We start from the raw sequence: 16,426 nt of genomic DNA on the forward strand, positions 1-16,426 counted from the left end.
ATTCACAACAAATAGCTTCTGGGAGAGAGAAAATCAATTTCCTTCAATGAAGTAGCATATATTAACCACACTCCCGGGTAGGCTAACACAAATATATTAATAACCACACTCTGGGGTAGGCTAACAAACTGGACTCCATGGCTTTTGTTTGTCTTTTGAGAGCAGGAGAACATGAAGTTGGATGTATAGGGAAGCTAGTGATGATCTGGGAGGAGTTGGGAGGACAGTAATGAAAAGAATAAAAATACATTGAAATATAAAGAGTAAATAGAAATATTATTTTTAAAACATTAGCTTTTTTGTTTTTATTTTTGTTTTTGTTTTAAGACAGCGTCTCACTGTAAAGCCTTGGCTGGCTTCCAGCTTACTATATTGACTAGCCTGGCCTCAAACTTACAGAGACCCACCTGCTTCCACCTTCTGAGTGCCGGGGGTTGCGTCACCACATTGGGCTTTAACTGTTTACATTGCGTTCATTAGTGCTGGGGGGTGAGGATTGCATACCACTGCACACTTCTGCAGATAAAAGACACCTTTCCCTTTCCATCCGGTGAGTGCTTGGATTGACCTCAGGTGATCTGGATTAGCGGCAAGCTCCTTTCCCCCTGAACCATGTTGTTGGCCCATCATTTCTTTCTTGCAGTTTTGCGTTAATAAAAGGGGATATAATATCTACCTTGTATGTTTTTGTAAAGAAGCAGTCTGTGAGGAGTGCCTGATAGAGCGAGCACCCAGAGCAGAGCCAGCAGTGCTGTCAGGGAGCTGCCTGCAGTGACCTTGGAGCAGCTCAGCAGTGTCAAGTGATGCAGCGCTTTCCTAATAGTTTTCTCCTAAGAAGTGTGTGTGTGTGTGTGTACTCATGTGTTAGTGTAAGTTTATGTGTGCCCTTGCGTGCAGAGACCACACATAGACATCATAAGTAGATATCAGGTTTGTTCGTCAGGAGCTGTCCACCCTCAATTTTAAGATAATGTCTTGGCTTAAAACTCTATGGGCAGGATAGACCTGCAGACCAGTGAGCCTCAGGTATGTGCCTGTCCCTGCCTTCCTTGTGCTAAGATTGCAAACAAGCCACGTTGTCACCTTTGGTTTTGGGAACTGAACTTGAGTACTTGTGTTTGCAAGGCAAGCAGTTTACCCAGTGAACGGTGTCCCTAACCTCCAAAATGTGGTTTGAACATGCTGGATATGGAACTCAATACAGAGCACGCTTTCCTAACACACACAGAGCCCTAAATTCAATCCTTAGAATTACATAAAACTTGGTGTGGGTGGCATGCCCAGCAATCAGAAAGTGGAGGCAGGAGGATCAGAAGAGAGAACAAGGCTATCCTCAGCTAGGTACCACATTTGAGGCCAGTTTGGACAAAGAAATGCTTTCAAATTTATTTTTTTCATTTACAATGACAAAATAAAGTTAGTGTTGTATACCTGGTAGGACCTATAGTTGCTACTGTACATAGGACTTTTACTGCACATAGGATACTTGGCAGGTAGCATGCGTGTTCTAAGCACTTGTCGTTTCCCTTGCAGTGGTTCTGTGTATAATTTGTATACAGATGAGGATGAAGAAGCTGAGCCTTCTCCTTCTGGGCAACAGATCATTGAAAACTCTATAACTATGAATAAGATGAAGCTGCTGAAGGCTAAGATGGAGAACATGAATCTCAGCAAAAAGGTGAAGCTGTTGGCTTTTGGCCAAGGTTTTCTCTCCCTTACACTGGCAGGGCGCACAGCACTGAGGGCTGCTGGTAACTGTGGAAAACGATAAAATATTACTCATTTCACGTTTCTGGCCTCAACTTATTTATTAAGATGTGACAAATGAATATTAAGATTTTTAGTCTCGGAACACACCTGAAAGAATTATTCACATTTAGCATAATTCATCCTTAAAATGTCATAGCTATAGTTTGGAAAGGGTACTAAAAGATAGCTTAATCTTTTAATAATTATTTTAAAATGTGATTTCAATATCTACGGACACCGAGAAAGGCACATCACAGCCTAAGCTGGTCCAGAACTTAGTGTATAGCCCAGACCTGCCATGAACTCCCAGCAATCCTCCTGCTTTAGTCTCCTGAATGTTTGGATTCTAGGTATGTGCCTAGGGGATATTTACTGGGTTAGCGTTAGTAGACACTGCCAGTTTTCTAAAGTCATCCCAAAGGGAAAGCATTGGGTAAGACTTCAGTCTTCCATATTCTTGACAGTTGTTTTTGTTTCTGGATATAAGTCTGTCTCTCTGTCTGTCTGTCTCTCTTCATTTCTGCTCTCTCCCCCACCCCACACAACTGCATTATCCTTTTCTCTTCACTCTGTTAGTGCCTCCCCATATAAAATACACAAAGTCTTAAAGTAATGCTTGGAGCCAGACCAGATGGATCAGCAAGTTAGGGCCCTTGCCACGTAAAGCTTCAACCTTAGGGCCAATCCCTAGTAAAGTAGGAGGAGAGATGTGACTTCCTTTGACTTGCCCGTGCATGCCATGGCAAATCACCCCTAAAAATAATAGTAACATTTAGGCTCTGCTTGATGAATTTTTATAGATAAATGCACTTATTTAGACATAACTCAAAGTAGTTCCTGTTTTTCTTTCTTTTATCTTCTGTTTGTTTGAGGTAAGGCTCTCAATGTGTTCGCCTGGCTGTCCTGGAACTTACTATGTAGAGCAGGCTGGCTTCAAACTCACAGAGATCCTTCTGCCTCTGCCTTCTGAGTTCTGGGATTAAAGGCGTGCATGGCCACACCTCATTCCCCTGCCTCTTTCTGTAAAAAATTCTTTCATAATCTTTCCTAAAATAAAGAATATATATATATGTAAAAAAATATGTATATATACATACATACATACATACATACATATATGTTTGCATACATACATATATATATATATATATATATATACACACACACACGTATATATATAAAATTTCCACAACTAAGTTTTGTGTGCTATGAAACTTTATATAAATAGAAACATAGACAATACAGCCTTTTATAAAATTCTGGAAAATTTGTAAAAATTATTTTAAATATTATTTAAACTACATTGTGAATCTCTTTTTTGTTTCTCTTTTCTATGATAAGCATTCAGGTGTCTGAGTTATGGATTTTATTTTTTTAAAAAAAGATTTATTTATTTTATGTATGTGAGTACACTATAAATGTCTTCAGACACGAGTTATGGCTTTTATTAACAGAACCACTTGGAGTATGCTTATACATTCTTTGATGGATACACACTTTTATTTTTTGGATTGTATACTTAGTAGGAACCTTAGAGTCAAAGGAAAGATAACCTGTTCTATGCTGTATAGCCAGGTACTTGGTGAGTGTCACAGCATCCTTGGTGCGGTGTAGGGTGAAGATCATGTCTAAATAGGTTTAGATCATGTCTTTAGGGCCTGTCTAAATAAGTTCTATGCCAGTTTAGGCTACATAGTGAGACCCTGTCTCAAAACAGACAAACAAATAGAAGTTACAGTGAGGGTTTGCATAGGTTTAGAGGCAGGTGAGACTCTGTCACTAGCAGGAGAGCTCCGGTTTGTGCCTTGTCCTTGCCTACACTTACAGTCACCACTGTTTTCATCTTAACCATTCTTAGGATCCTGTATTGGCTTTTATTTAATTTTTCTTATAATGAGTAATGTTTACTTAAAAAGTGTTGATTCTAAATTTGGTTAAAATTCTGTTTTTTGTGCATTGCCACATATTTTGCTCATTTTAAAATTAGGTTACCATGCTTTTGTTTATTGGTTTGTACGCATTTAAAATGTGTAATGATGTACTCCCTGGCCTCGGGAGGTGAAGGCAGCGTCATCCGAGTCCAGAGTCAGCCTCAGTGTGCATGCTTGCATGTAGTCTGGGTGACATGGGGCCTGTCTCAAAGCAGCCAGGATATATATATTTATGTGTGATATAAGATCTCTGTCAGATGGATGGCTTGCAGTTCCTAATACTCCATGGCTTACTCTTTCACCTGTTTTTGATGCATATTGTTAATTTTAGTGTATTATAATTTGGCAGTTTTGCTTTTATGATTAGTATTTAATAATTTTTATGGCACACTTTCCTGTCACAGGATTGTGAAGGTAATGCTTTTATGGTTTTCTCCAAAACTCTTGAGATGATTATTTCTTTCTAGTTTAAATCTATAACTCATCTGATTTTTTGAAATAAGTGTGTGTAAAGATCTTATTTTTTAATTATATGATGAACAATTGACCAAAAGAGTTATGTTATAATTTTTATTTATGTAGTAATAGAACTGTGAAATATATGAAGCAAAACCTACAAGAAATAGATGCATGCTTATCTTCAAAGACTTCCACTCTTAGCAGGACAGGTAGAGCAGAGAACTGGGGAGGTTTCTGAGAGACCCGAGGACATTATCAACTCACGTGGTACAGCTGGCATTGCCCAGGGCGTCACTCAAAACAGGATATGCCTTACTTTTAAAGGGGAGATGTTAGAACAGTTATCAAAAAAAAATAAAGAAAAGAAAAACAAAAATAAAATACAGTACTTTATACAAAAAATAAATTCTGATAAATTTCAGAAAGACTCAAATAATCAAAAATGCTCTGGTTTACAAAGAATAAAACTGGGGATCAATAATATATATCTGGAAAAAGAGTAAATTTCTAAATAAAGCACTTCTGAGTAACTCATAGGTCAAAGAAGAAAAGTTGAAATGGATTACACATTGGATAAGACAATTCCGGTAATGCAGGCTAGGTGACTTTTTAGGAATATGAAATAATTTTGCATTGTTGACATGACCCACTCTTGGTTGTGATTTTTTTTGTTTGTTTCTAAATATTTTCCTTAGGAGTTTTATTCATCAAAGGGAAGTGATTTTCAATTTTCTTTTCTGTCGTACAGCAAGATTGAATGAATTTCACAGAGAGGATACTATCACTTAGTATTTTAACTTATTTTTATTTTAAATAATGGTAAAATATATAATATTTACTATCCATCTTATTTAGTTATTTATTTAGTTGACAGAGTCTTCCATAACCTAGGCAAACCCACTATGTAGTTAAGGCTGGTCTTGAACTCATGAATCTCTTTATCTCCTGTATGTCAGTACTGCAGGGATGTGCAACCATGCGAGCTTTAAACTGTCTTCAAATGTAACCCTGTTAGTGGTGTTAAGTATGTTTTCATCTTTGTTCAATTAGTCTTCAGATCTTTTCTTAAATTTCTTTTCTTTTTTTTTTTTTGGTATTCCTTAAGACCAACTTCCTAGTCCCCTCCCTTCAACCTCTGTCCCATTTCTATGAATAGAGTATTTGTGGCTAGATTATTTAATTAGTATGACATCTCTAAGGCTCACCCATGGTACAGCACATGTCAGAATATCCTTTCTTTTTAGACTGTGTGTATGTATCATGCTTTGTTCATTCATCCACTTATTAGTGGACTTGTAGATGCCATGGGTACAAATACCCATTTGAGACTTTGGCTTCACACACACACACACACACACACACACACACACACACACACTTATAATTTATTCTTAGACAATTTGGCACATGTACACGATGCCTAGTAATCCTCCCTTCTTTCCCTACCATTCCTGTCCAATCTCCCTCATACCCACAAATCTCTCCTGTGTCTGTTTTGTGTTGTAACCCCTGAGATTAATTGGGGCTGTCTATGACCCATGAGTTTGGACTTGTCCATTGGAGCCTGGTGGGCTCAACAGTGGGTACACAAGTGACAGTCATAGTAGATAGTTTAAGGAGTAGAAGCACATTGTTTTGTAAATTATCCCTCAGTTTTAATTCATCTGAGTTACACTATGGTTCGATATAGTTTATACTGCTTTGACATAAATGTCACACAAAGTTATATTCTTTATACAGTAGAAACATTATGGCAATTGGTAATATTGTCAATTTATCAGTTTAGAATTTCCTTGTTCGCTCCAAAGTGGTTGAGTAGATTTAGGTAAGTTTTGGTGGCTGTTTGTTTGTTTGTTTGTTTTTTGTTTTAGCTTTTCATTGTGTTTAATTTTTAGTTTTATTGCATGGAAATCAGACAATATCATTTACAGTTCTGATGTTTAGAATTTAATTAGTAGAGATCTGATATTTTCCATGTGTGTCCAATATATATTTCAAAGACAGTTTATTCTATTAACTTCAGAGTAAAAGTTTGACAGATATCTATAAGATCTACTCTATTGATTGATTGCTTAGAGATGAGATGATTCCCTTTTTTTGTTGTAGTTTTTTTGTTTTTTTGTTTTATCAGTTTGGTTTCTTCTGGAATGAGAACCATGATCCATGAAAATCATGACAGGTTTGTTCATCTTAAGGAGCACTTGCTACGTGATCTGACAAGTATCTGTAGCAGTAATGATGTGCTAATCACAAAGGTCAGGGAATGATGCTTGCTGTCCTGGACTGTTGTCTGTCTGTCTGTCTGTCTGTTTGTTTGTTTAGTTTTATTGGTTGTTTTCTTGTTTTGTTTTTTGAGACATGGTTGCTCTGTGTAGCCTTGGTTGTCTTGGGTTCTGTAGACCAGGCTGGCCTTGAACTCATGGAGATCCTCCTTAAAGGCGTGCAGCAGCAGCACCACTCAGCCTCTGGACTGCTCTTTAAAGTTTGCTTTTCAGATGTCAGCCCCATCTCACCCCTTTGCCTCCTGCATGCCGGCTAAGAGACAGTTATAAAAGTTAGTTGGCTTTCTCTTTTCTCCATTCTGTCTCCATTGTTTAGATGAACAGCAGTTCTATTTTTAAAGGAAATGGAACATAAATAATTTTTCTATCCATATCACTACAGATGTTTTAGTGTTGATGCCATGGCTCCTAAGAGTCTTTTTACTAAACTTTCCCCGTATCTTTTGGTTAGTTGCATATCTTAATAAATTCCAAGGAAAGGAAAGAAAGATTTCTAAGTAATGAATTTTTACAACTCTAAAACTTAAGGAAAAAAAAAAACCCAAGTGATAATTTAAGAGCATGCTGAGGGATCGTTTCTGTAGTTTGTCAAGTGATGGTTTATTCAGATAGGAGACGTTTAGGCTTTAACGCTGATCTGCAGCTGCCTTCCTTTTTATGCTGCAGTTGGAAAGGCATCTCACAGCACTTCTCACCCCACTTCCCTTTGTAAATTACTTCATTTTTAAAATGTTATGTCTTTCCATGTCCTAGTCAGTGTTCCTTCACTGTGATGAGACACCATGACCATGGAGACTCTTATAAAGGAAAGCATTTAACTGGGGCTTGCTTATATTTTTCTGGGGTTTAGTCCATTGTCATCATGGAAGGGAACATGGTGCCACAAAGGCAGCCATGGTGCTAGAGAAGTTGAGAGCTCTTCATCTGGATCAGTAGGCAGCAGGAAGGGGGAGCAACACTGGATCTGGCTTGAGCTTTTCAAACCCCCAGTGGGCTCCAACAAGGTCGGTCACACCTAGTGCAGAATGCCACATCTCCTAATAGTGCCACCCTCTAAGCATCCAGATCTGTGAACCTACGGGAGCCATTCTTACTCAACTCACCACACCCCTCATGTTCAGTTTCACTTTCCAGTTGGGTTCTTGCTGTGTACATGGATTGGCTTTAACTTCTCCATCTTTGGGTCTTACTGAGTGCTGAGACTCCATGTGTGTGTTACCAGGTTCTGTCAATTTAAAGATATTTAATTTAGATAGGAGTACTGTGGTAGTTTTTTGCTATATTGTGTTAAAGGAGAATTTGTATGTGCTAAAATGTTCTGATTCTCACTTTCTGTTTTATTCTAATATGGATATGTTACTCCTTTTCTATTTTTTTTATAATGTTATTTGGGTAAGCATAGTGCTGGGATTAAAGGCGTGCGCCACCACCGCCCGGCTTTGTGTTTGGGTTTAATCACTGGCGGTCCCATTGCAGGGAAGAAAGAGTAGGTGGGTTTTCTAAATTTGTGTCATATGCATTGTTTTTCTTTAGGGTCCTACCTTTTCTTTTCGTGTTTCTTTACTTACCTTCAGTAAAAAGCTCTTAAATGGATTATTTTTCATCTAATTTACCCCTCTCTGCACAGTATAGCCTCCTTAACATTCTAACTGTTAGCATAGATCCCAGACAACTTCAGGTTATTTCCTTTTGCCTTCAGCTAGCTCATTCTCATATCCCAGATATTAGACCTGTTTTAGTATTTACACAGGTGGCAATTTTACTTTTGTTCTGTCAGCCCTAGGATGCCCTACCTCTTTGTTTTGCAGCTCTACATCCTTGCTTGTTACTGTAGATAGAAGCTTTACATCTGAGCCTTCAAAGTTTGAGTGTGTTCAACCTTACAGTAACTCGAAGTTTGTATTCTTTATTTTATCTCCCTGTTGTTGACAATTGGAGTCATGGATAATTTCATTTGCTTGTATTATTGATCTCTTGGGATGTCTGTGGGTTTATTTGGGAGGGTATGTTGTTATTTAGATTTTGGCAACTATTGTTGATTTCTAAGGCCTAGAAAACAATCATTTAAAAAAATATATATTTTTTTGTAAATACATAGTTGTAGGTTGGCAAGAGAGTGACTTTAGAGTAAAAGTGCAGCTTGCTCACCTTCCAAGGGGCTTCCTTTCATCCTGTGCAGCTGCTGCAGCTCGCCTTTTCTCTACAGGACCCACTGAGTTTTCTGTGTGTATGTCTTATAGGCCAGGCTGCTGGAGTGTCACCAGACTTCCATCCTGTGTCTGCTGACCATCCCTGTGCTTGAGAGCTAAGGCTCCTCTCTTAAGCTTTCAACTTCACCCTTCCCGTGATAAGTTAAGTGTAGATGCTGTGTCAGGAGAGGACACGTCCAGTCCAGTGACTTTAGGTGCATCTGTAGAGTTTACAGTTGTGCTGTGACTAAGACACTACATCTACGTCATAGAGGCTGCTCCCAATGTCATCACAAGACAGACCCGAGCTCTCTGTCAGGGAGCTGTGATAACACATGTGAGATCTCATCTTGGGGACTCCATTAGCGACTCTGCATGAGGGATAATTTTCCATTTTAGAAAAAGGATCATTCCTTGTTCTATATGTAACCCCTGCCAGGTATGGATCTGTACATTTCGGACTCAGAGGAAAAGGAGATGCTCAGTAGAAACCATTTCAGCTGTGGAAGTAGCTGAGGCATAACTGCTACTGTGACAGGAACCCTGGGGGGGCGTGAAGGGGAGAACCCTTCCTGAAACACAAGTCCACAGAAGCCATTGAAGGGACAAGACAGCCTTCCGAGTCACACGCTAGTCTGCTTAACTTTTTTTCTGAGTTCCACACATCCACACAGTCAGCTTACAAGGAAGAATGCCATGTCACATAAGCAACATCTTCTTAAGAAAAGCCTTGGAAAGAATTAATTGTGAGGAAAATAAAACAAAATTATTTTTCTTTAACATCTTCAGAAAATTATGCTCAATAACAAATCCTTCTCAGTCATAATCTTAAGACTTTTAATGTTTTAAAGCATTTCATTGTTGTTGGTTTGTATTGACTCATCTTGTTTGTAAAGACTCATCTTGTGGCCTTGGCTGGCATGGAATTGATTCTGTAAACCAGGCAGGCTGGCCTCAAACTCATGACATACATCTTGCTTCCGCCTCCCAAGTGCTAGCATTACAGGTGTGACGCCACACCCAGCTTTTTTGAGCACTGTAAATTGAGGTAACAGAATGGCAATATGGTAAGTAACATTTTCTCCACTGATTATTGCTGATGGATGGAAATAACTATGTTGAGGAATTACATGTGCACTCTTTCCTTGTAGCCTAAGAAAGTTGTCAAGGTAAAACCTCGCCCACCTCTAGCTCCTCGGCCGACCAGCAGTTCTACAGCAGCAGCCCGGCACAGATTGCTAAGAGTCCTCCCTCATATTGGGCAGTCTTGTTTACCTTCTGGGAATGCACATCTCCCTGAAACATCCAGGAATGCAGGCCCAAGTCCTGCAGCTCAGGCCCCTGCCGATAGACCAGTGTCATCTCTCAGGAATGAGCTGCTGAAGGATGATGACAATTGGGAGATTAACATGCTGTCTCACTCCACGAGTAGTATCAGACTGCTTCCTCAGTTGACCCATATAGAACTGGAAAGTGACAAAGAGCTCGCAGATTCTGTTCTTCATCTTGGATCATCCCTGTCTAGGCGGACCAAGCACCTTTCAGGAAACTTGTTATCTAATAATGAGGATGACGTAGTCTTGTTTCCACGGTCAGAAGAATGTGTAGCTGATGAGTTGCTCCTGCCAGAAGTAGGTGCTTTTGCTCCATTTGCAGAAGGAACCGGTGCCGAGCAGAGCAGTGGTGTAGAAGGGTTAGGGAAGGTAACTCCAGAGTTCCCACTCACTAAAGGTGATGGAGGACTGAGGGCAGCGGAGCAGCCTCTGAGCCATGTGGCAAGAGTGCTGAGCAGTGAGCCAGGAGACAATGCAGTTCTTAACCACCGAGAGCCAAGCTCTCACAAGAACAGACTCCTGTCCCCTCTTCTCTGTGCTGCACCAGTGTCACTACATAATTCTCTGGTGAAGCCACAGAGACAGTCAAAATGTTTTGAGTCAGGCAACCCCTCAGCGTCTACTTCACAAAACACCCTGCGGGAATTGGACATTCGAACCATAGCAGATTCTTCTTTCTCTAGGACTGCTCGCTTCCGTGGTGTTAAAGTCGATTCGCCTGGAAAAAGGTCTGATATTATTTCTAAAGTGGAAGCCCGAGATATTACAGAAATGGCTAATAAAGCTTCCAAAGAGCCTGTTGGTTGTGTAAACAATAATGGCTTTTTGGCTTCACTGGCACGGAGTGCAAGCAGAGACAGTTTGCAGAGCACCCATGGGGCATGCAGGCTTCGGTCCTCTGGAATTGGTTTGTCTACAAACTTCCAGCATTTTCAGGATGAAAACATTAGGAAAAGTTCTCCCCAGTCAGAACCTACAGATTTTTTTCTAGTAAGTATTCTCTTTTCAGTTTGTTCTAGTTAGTTGTATGCAGCATGACTATCTCAAAGTTAAAAGTTTTATTTATATAAATAAAAATGCTTACAATTGAATTGTTTTCCCATAAATTTTACTAAAACACTTGTCTAATTTGTAGGAGATGTATTTGATGCTTGTTTTTTTTTTCATTTTTGAGACAGGTTTCTCAGGTAGCTCAGACTGACCTGGGGCTTGGAGGATGACCCTGAACTCTTGGTCCTGCTTGCAGCTCCTGAGTGCTGGAATTACAGCCATCACTGCCCTGTTCACTAGTGCTCTGTGGTTTTCAGTTTGATATTGTTTCATGAAGGCTTTTTCCAGTATCCAGACTCTTACCTAAGCCACCAAATTTTATTCTTTTATGGATAAATAGTAAGCGCAAGAAGTGAGATTAGGTTCCAAGTGACTCTCAACAGAAATAGAGCACATGCTATACACTGGGTGCCCACCTGCATTTTAGTAACAGAATACTAAAGTATTTGATGCTCGGTGACCTGATCTGCATTGACTCACCTCAGCAGGTGTTCTGTGTTTTAATTGTAGTCTGCCCGCGGTATTGGAATGAGTGGAAGTAATGCAGCAGCAGGGAAGAGAATAGGTAAGCCACTTACTTCACTGCATACCGCACTTGCGTTCTCAAGGGGACAGAGAGAGTTCCCTATGGTATGAACAGGGTAGACACCCCCAAATGATTCATTCCAGAAAACAGTATGTGATCTGGCTGCAAGAGGAATAAACAATCTCAAGTTGGTATTTCATGTCTCTGTGAAGAGACAGCATTATAGAAGAATTAACCCCTTCAGTGGAGGCTGGCCATTGTAAAGCTGTAGTGGGCTGCTGGGTGGGCCCTGAGTGGGCCCTGAGGAGTGTTCCATATTTGGTCCGATATCAAGGGGGAGTGGTAAGAAGTTCTTTTTGATGAACTTATTATTTCTGAACAAAGGCAAGGATAATCTCTAGGCCCAGCCCTTTCTATACACAGTAGCAGAAGTGGCTCTAACACATTCTTCTTCCAGTCGTAGCACACTGAAGATGCCTTGGAAGGAAGCAAGACTTTAATATCTCCTCCTTTTGGGTTTTAATACCCAGACCTGTGGCAGTAAACTCACCAGGAGGTGCCCTCTGTAGTTCTGGAGTTGTAAAAGTTTGCCATGTTGTAGACTTAGTTTTTAAGAGACACATAGGACTTGCTTCCCTTCTCTTTGGGAGGCCTAAGCGTATAAAGTACTGATACATCTGTTTACATTTTACAAGGGTTTTCATTGTGGTAAAGTGCGCATAAAAAGTCTTCTTAACTATATTTTTGTTGTTGTTTGAGACAGGGCCCTGTGCAGCCTAGGCTGACGGTGCCCTTAAACTTCCATTGGGTTGTTTCTGCCTCTGTGCCACTGTGCCCTGCTCATCAGTCTGTGTTTTGGAGACAGGGTCCTACTATGTGTCTTAGGCTGATCTGAAATCCAAGACCATCGTGCCTCAATCTATCAGATACTAGATTCCATGCATGTACCACCAACCCTGGATTTTAGTCCTTTTTAATGTATAGGCTCATAGCATTGCATACATTCCCATGTTAGGCAGCCACGACACATCCATTACTAGTTCTCTGTAGCTTTTCCTTTTGCCAGACTAAAGGTTTTAATTCATTGGCTATTTAACTTCTTGGTGAGCAAGCTGGGTGGCATATACCTATAGTTGTAACTCCTGGGTAGGCTGAGACTGAGTAACTGAGGCAGGAGGATTACATGCACTTAAAAAGTAGTTTGGGCATTGTAGTGAGAGCTTGTCCTAAAGGTGTCAAAACAAACACAACCACAGTGCCACAAAAATTCAGCATCTCTTAATTTTCTACCCACTTACACTCTCAGGCAATTATTTTATTTCTTATCTCCACAGTTTATGACTTAAGTACCTCACATGTAATATTTGTCTTCTTGGAATGATGTGTTTTACTGATAAGATCTTCAGGGTTCATTTATGTATCACATTCGTCAGAATTCCTTTGTAAAGCTCACAACACCCCATCGTTCACATAGACTAAAGATTGCTTATCCACTCAAACACAGTCAGTGCACACATGTGTGGAGTCTACATTTTAGCTGTCACAATACTGCTGTGACTATGCATGTAGCAAATGTACCTTCAATTGTTTTGGGTATATATGACAAAAGTAAAACTGTTTAGTTTTTAAAGACTCACTCTGTTGCTTTTCTGCACCATGTTTCAGTCCCACTAACTGTGTGTTGACTGTAGCCTTCCTGCAGGCTTGTCTGCACTCTGGTTGCTAGTTTAGGCTTTTGCTGGTTTTGTACTTGTTATTGGAATGAATATGAGATGGTATATTGCTGTGTCCTTTGTTTTTCTGTAATAATGAGTGATATGTATTCCCTAATTAGTGATACAATTTGCATAATGTGCTTATTGCATACTTATCTGTCTTCTTCGGAGAAATACATATTTCTATCATCTACCTATGTTTGTTTTTTATTGACCTCCTTACTCTATGAATAGCTTTTTTTATTCTTTTGAAAACTTCTTTTGAGGGTCAGCTTGCTGGCTCAGCAGGTAAAAACACTATCTGCCAAGCTTTACGATCGTAGTTCAGGCCCCAGGACCCGTGTGGTTGAGGGGAGAATCAGGTCCTGCAAGTGTCCCCTGCCATCCGCATGTGTGCCCCCGCCCCCCGAGAAAATTAATAGATGTAAGAAAACTACTCTTAACAAAAGAAAACATCTTTTGAAGTACAAGTTTTTAGCTTAATTTTAATCAACTCTAGTTTGTCTATATCTCCATTGGTACTCAGCCTTTGACATCATATCCAAGAAATGACTACCAAATGCAATGTTAATTTTGTATCCTGCTACTTTGCTGAAAGTGTTTATCAGCTGTAGAAGTTTCCTGGTAGGGTTTTCAAGGTCTTTTCTTTCTTTCTTTCTTTCTTTCTTTCTTTCTTTCTTTCTTTCTTTCTTTCTTTCTTTCTTTCTTTCTTTTTTTTTTCAAGACAGGGTTTCTCTGTATAGCCCTGGCTGTCCTGGAACTCACTTTGTAGACAAGGCTAGCCTCGAACTCAGAAATCCGCCTGCCTCTGCCTCCCAAGTGCTGGGATTAAAGGTGTGCGTCACCATGCCCGTCTGGTCTTTTTTGTATAAAATCATATCATCTACAAATAAAAATTTATCAGTTGTCATATTGCTCTAGTTATGACTTCAAGTACTATATTGACTAGGTAGGGAGAAAGAGCCTTGTCTTGTTCCTGAGTTTAGTGGAAATGCTTTGAGTTTCTTTTCTTTTAGATTGATGTTGGCTGTGGGCTTCCTGTAAACTGCCTTTATTATGTTGAGGCAGGTTCTGTGTATTCTTAGCCTCTCCAGGACTTTTTATCAACAAGGAATGTTGGATTTTGTCAATCGTCTTTTTTTTTTTTATCCTTTTACTAGAAAACAAAACTAAGAAGTTTTTAATTTTGTTTATTGATTCCAGTCTTAATTTTCATTCAATAGTGAGTTGTTTAGTTTCCATGAGTTTGCATACTTTCTGTTTTTGTCAGATTAATGTAGGACTTTTTTTTTTTCTTCAATTTTCCTGTTGAGTCTTTTGTATCCTAGTATGAAGTAAATTTTGGAGAAAATTCTATGAGCTCCTGAGACAAGTGTGCATTTGTTGGTGTTTAGGTGTAGTACTCTGTAGATGCCTTATAGATCCATTTGATTTATGATATTATTTAATTTCAGTTTCCTTTTTTAATCTTTGTCTAGATGATTTGTCTACTGGTGAGATTGGCATCAATGTGTGGTTAGATACAGTAGTGTTTGTTTTATGGAAGTGGGGGTTTTGTGAATAAATGTTTAGAGTTATAATATCTCATAGTAAATTTTTCTTTTCAGTAGTGTGTGTAGTGTTCTTTCATGTACTTTCTGATTAATTTTGTTTTGAAATTTATTTTGCTCGATACTGCATTTCTATGTGGCTTTTACTTCTTGGTTTTATTTACTTGGAATATCTTTCTCCATTCTTTTACCTTAGGTTGGTTTCTGTCCTTGATGGTTAGCTGTGTTTCTTGGAAGCAGCATAAAGGTGGATTCTGTTTCTAATCCAGTCTGCTAGTTTGTCTATTTTCCCTTTTAATAGGGAAGTTGGGACCAGTAACACTGAGAGTTCTTATTCAGTAGTGCTTATTAATTCCTGTTCTGTTGTTTGAGACCTCTTTTGGTTAACTGTTCTAGGATTGTTTGTAATTTTTGGGTGTAGTTAATCTTCTCTTCAGGCCAAATTATTCCTTCCAGTACTCTCTGTAGTGATGGATTGTTGGACAGAAATTGCTCACATCTGTTTTTATCATGAAATGTTTTTCTTTCTCCTTTAGTTGTGATTGGAAGTTCTGCTGGGTGTAGTAGTCTGGGCTGGCGTGTGGTCTCTCAGAGATTGTGAAACATCTGTCCAGGCCCTTCCAGCCTGCAGTCTCCTCTGAAAAGCCAGGTGCCATTGTGACAGGCGGTCTTTCTGTGACTTGGTCTTTCCCCTTGTTATCCTTTCCTTATTCTGGAATGTAGCGTTTTGATTGTCTGTCATAAGGAGTTTCTTTTCTGGCCCTGTCTATTTGGTCTGTAGTTTCCTGCACCTTAATTGGCATCCTTTTATTTAGATTTGGGAAATTTTCTTCATGACTTCATTTTCCATGCCTTAGACCTAGGTAGGTCTCTTCTCTTTTCTTCTATATCTATTATTTGTAGGGTTGGCCCTTTCATAGTGTACCAGAATTCCTCCACTTTTTTATCTGGAGTTTACTGTTGTTGTTGTTGTTGTTTAGATTTAACATTTTCTGTGACTGATTTATCCATTTTTGGGGGGAGCATATGGTCTCATTTCCTGAGTCTTTCCTATTTTATTCTAGTTTGGATTTTCTTTTTTTTTTTTTTTTTTCCATTTTTTATTAGGTATTTAACTCATTTACATTTCCAATGCTATACCAAAAGTCCCCCATATCCACCCACCCCCACTCCCCTGCCCACCCACTCCCCCTTTTTGGCCCTGGTATTCCCCTGTACTGGGGCATATAAAGTTTGCAAGTCCAATGGGCCTCTCTTTCCAGTGATGGCCGACTAGGCCATCTTTTGATATATATGCAGCTAGAGTCAAGAGCTCCGGGGTACTGGTTAGCTCATAATGTTGTTCCACCTATAGGGTTGCAGATCCCTTTAGCTCCTTGGCTACTTTCTCTAGCTCCTCCATTGGGAGCCCTATGATCCATCCATTAGCTGACTGTGAGCATCCACTTCTGTGTTTGCTGGGCCCCGGCATAGTCTCACAAGAGACAGCTACATCTGCGTCCTTTCAATAAAATCTTGCTAGTGTATGCAATGGTGTCAGCGTTTGGATGCTGATTATGGGGTGGATCCCTGGCTATGGCAGTCTCTACATGGTCCATCCTTTCATCTCAGCTCCAAACTCCGTCTCTGTAACTCCTTCCA

At 39.6% G+C, this 16,426-nt stretch overlaps 1 protein-coding gene across 16 annotated transcripts in view; it reads left to right on the top strand.

Moving 5' to 3' along the window:
* Zfand4 (zinc finger, AN1-type domain 4) overlaps window positions 1-16,426 on the top strand; it is a 69,830-nt gene that overhangs the window by 40,490 nt on the left and 12,914 nt on the right. For 15 of the 16 annotated variants that reach the window (XM_006506506.4, XM_006506510.4, XM_006506508.4 and 12 more), the window contains 3 exons: window positions 1,534-1,678; window positions 9,762-10,934; window positions 11,505-11,559. In XM_006506506.4, coding sequence (XP_006506569.1) covers window positions 1,534-1,678; window positions 9,762-10,934; window positions 11,505-11,559 — 1,373 coding nt within the window. The remainder of the gene's footprint in view (window positions 1-1,533; window positions 1,679-9,761; window positions 10,935-11,504; window positions 11,560-16,426) is intronic. The other variant, XM_011241445.2, reaches the window with a different exon arrangement.

Source organism: Mus musculus, chromosome 6 (genome assembly GCF_000001635.26).
Source record: "Mus musculus strain C57BL/6J chromosome 6, GRCm38.p6 C57BL/6J".
Lineage (NCBI taxonomy): Eukaryota > Metazoa > Chordata > Mammalia > Rodentia > Muridae > Mus > Mus musculus.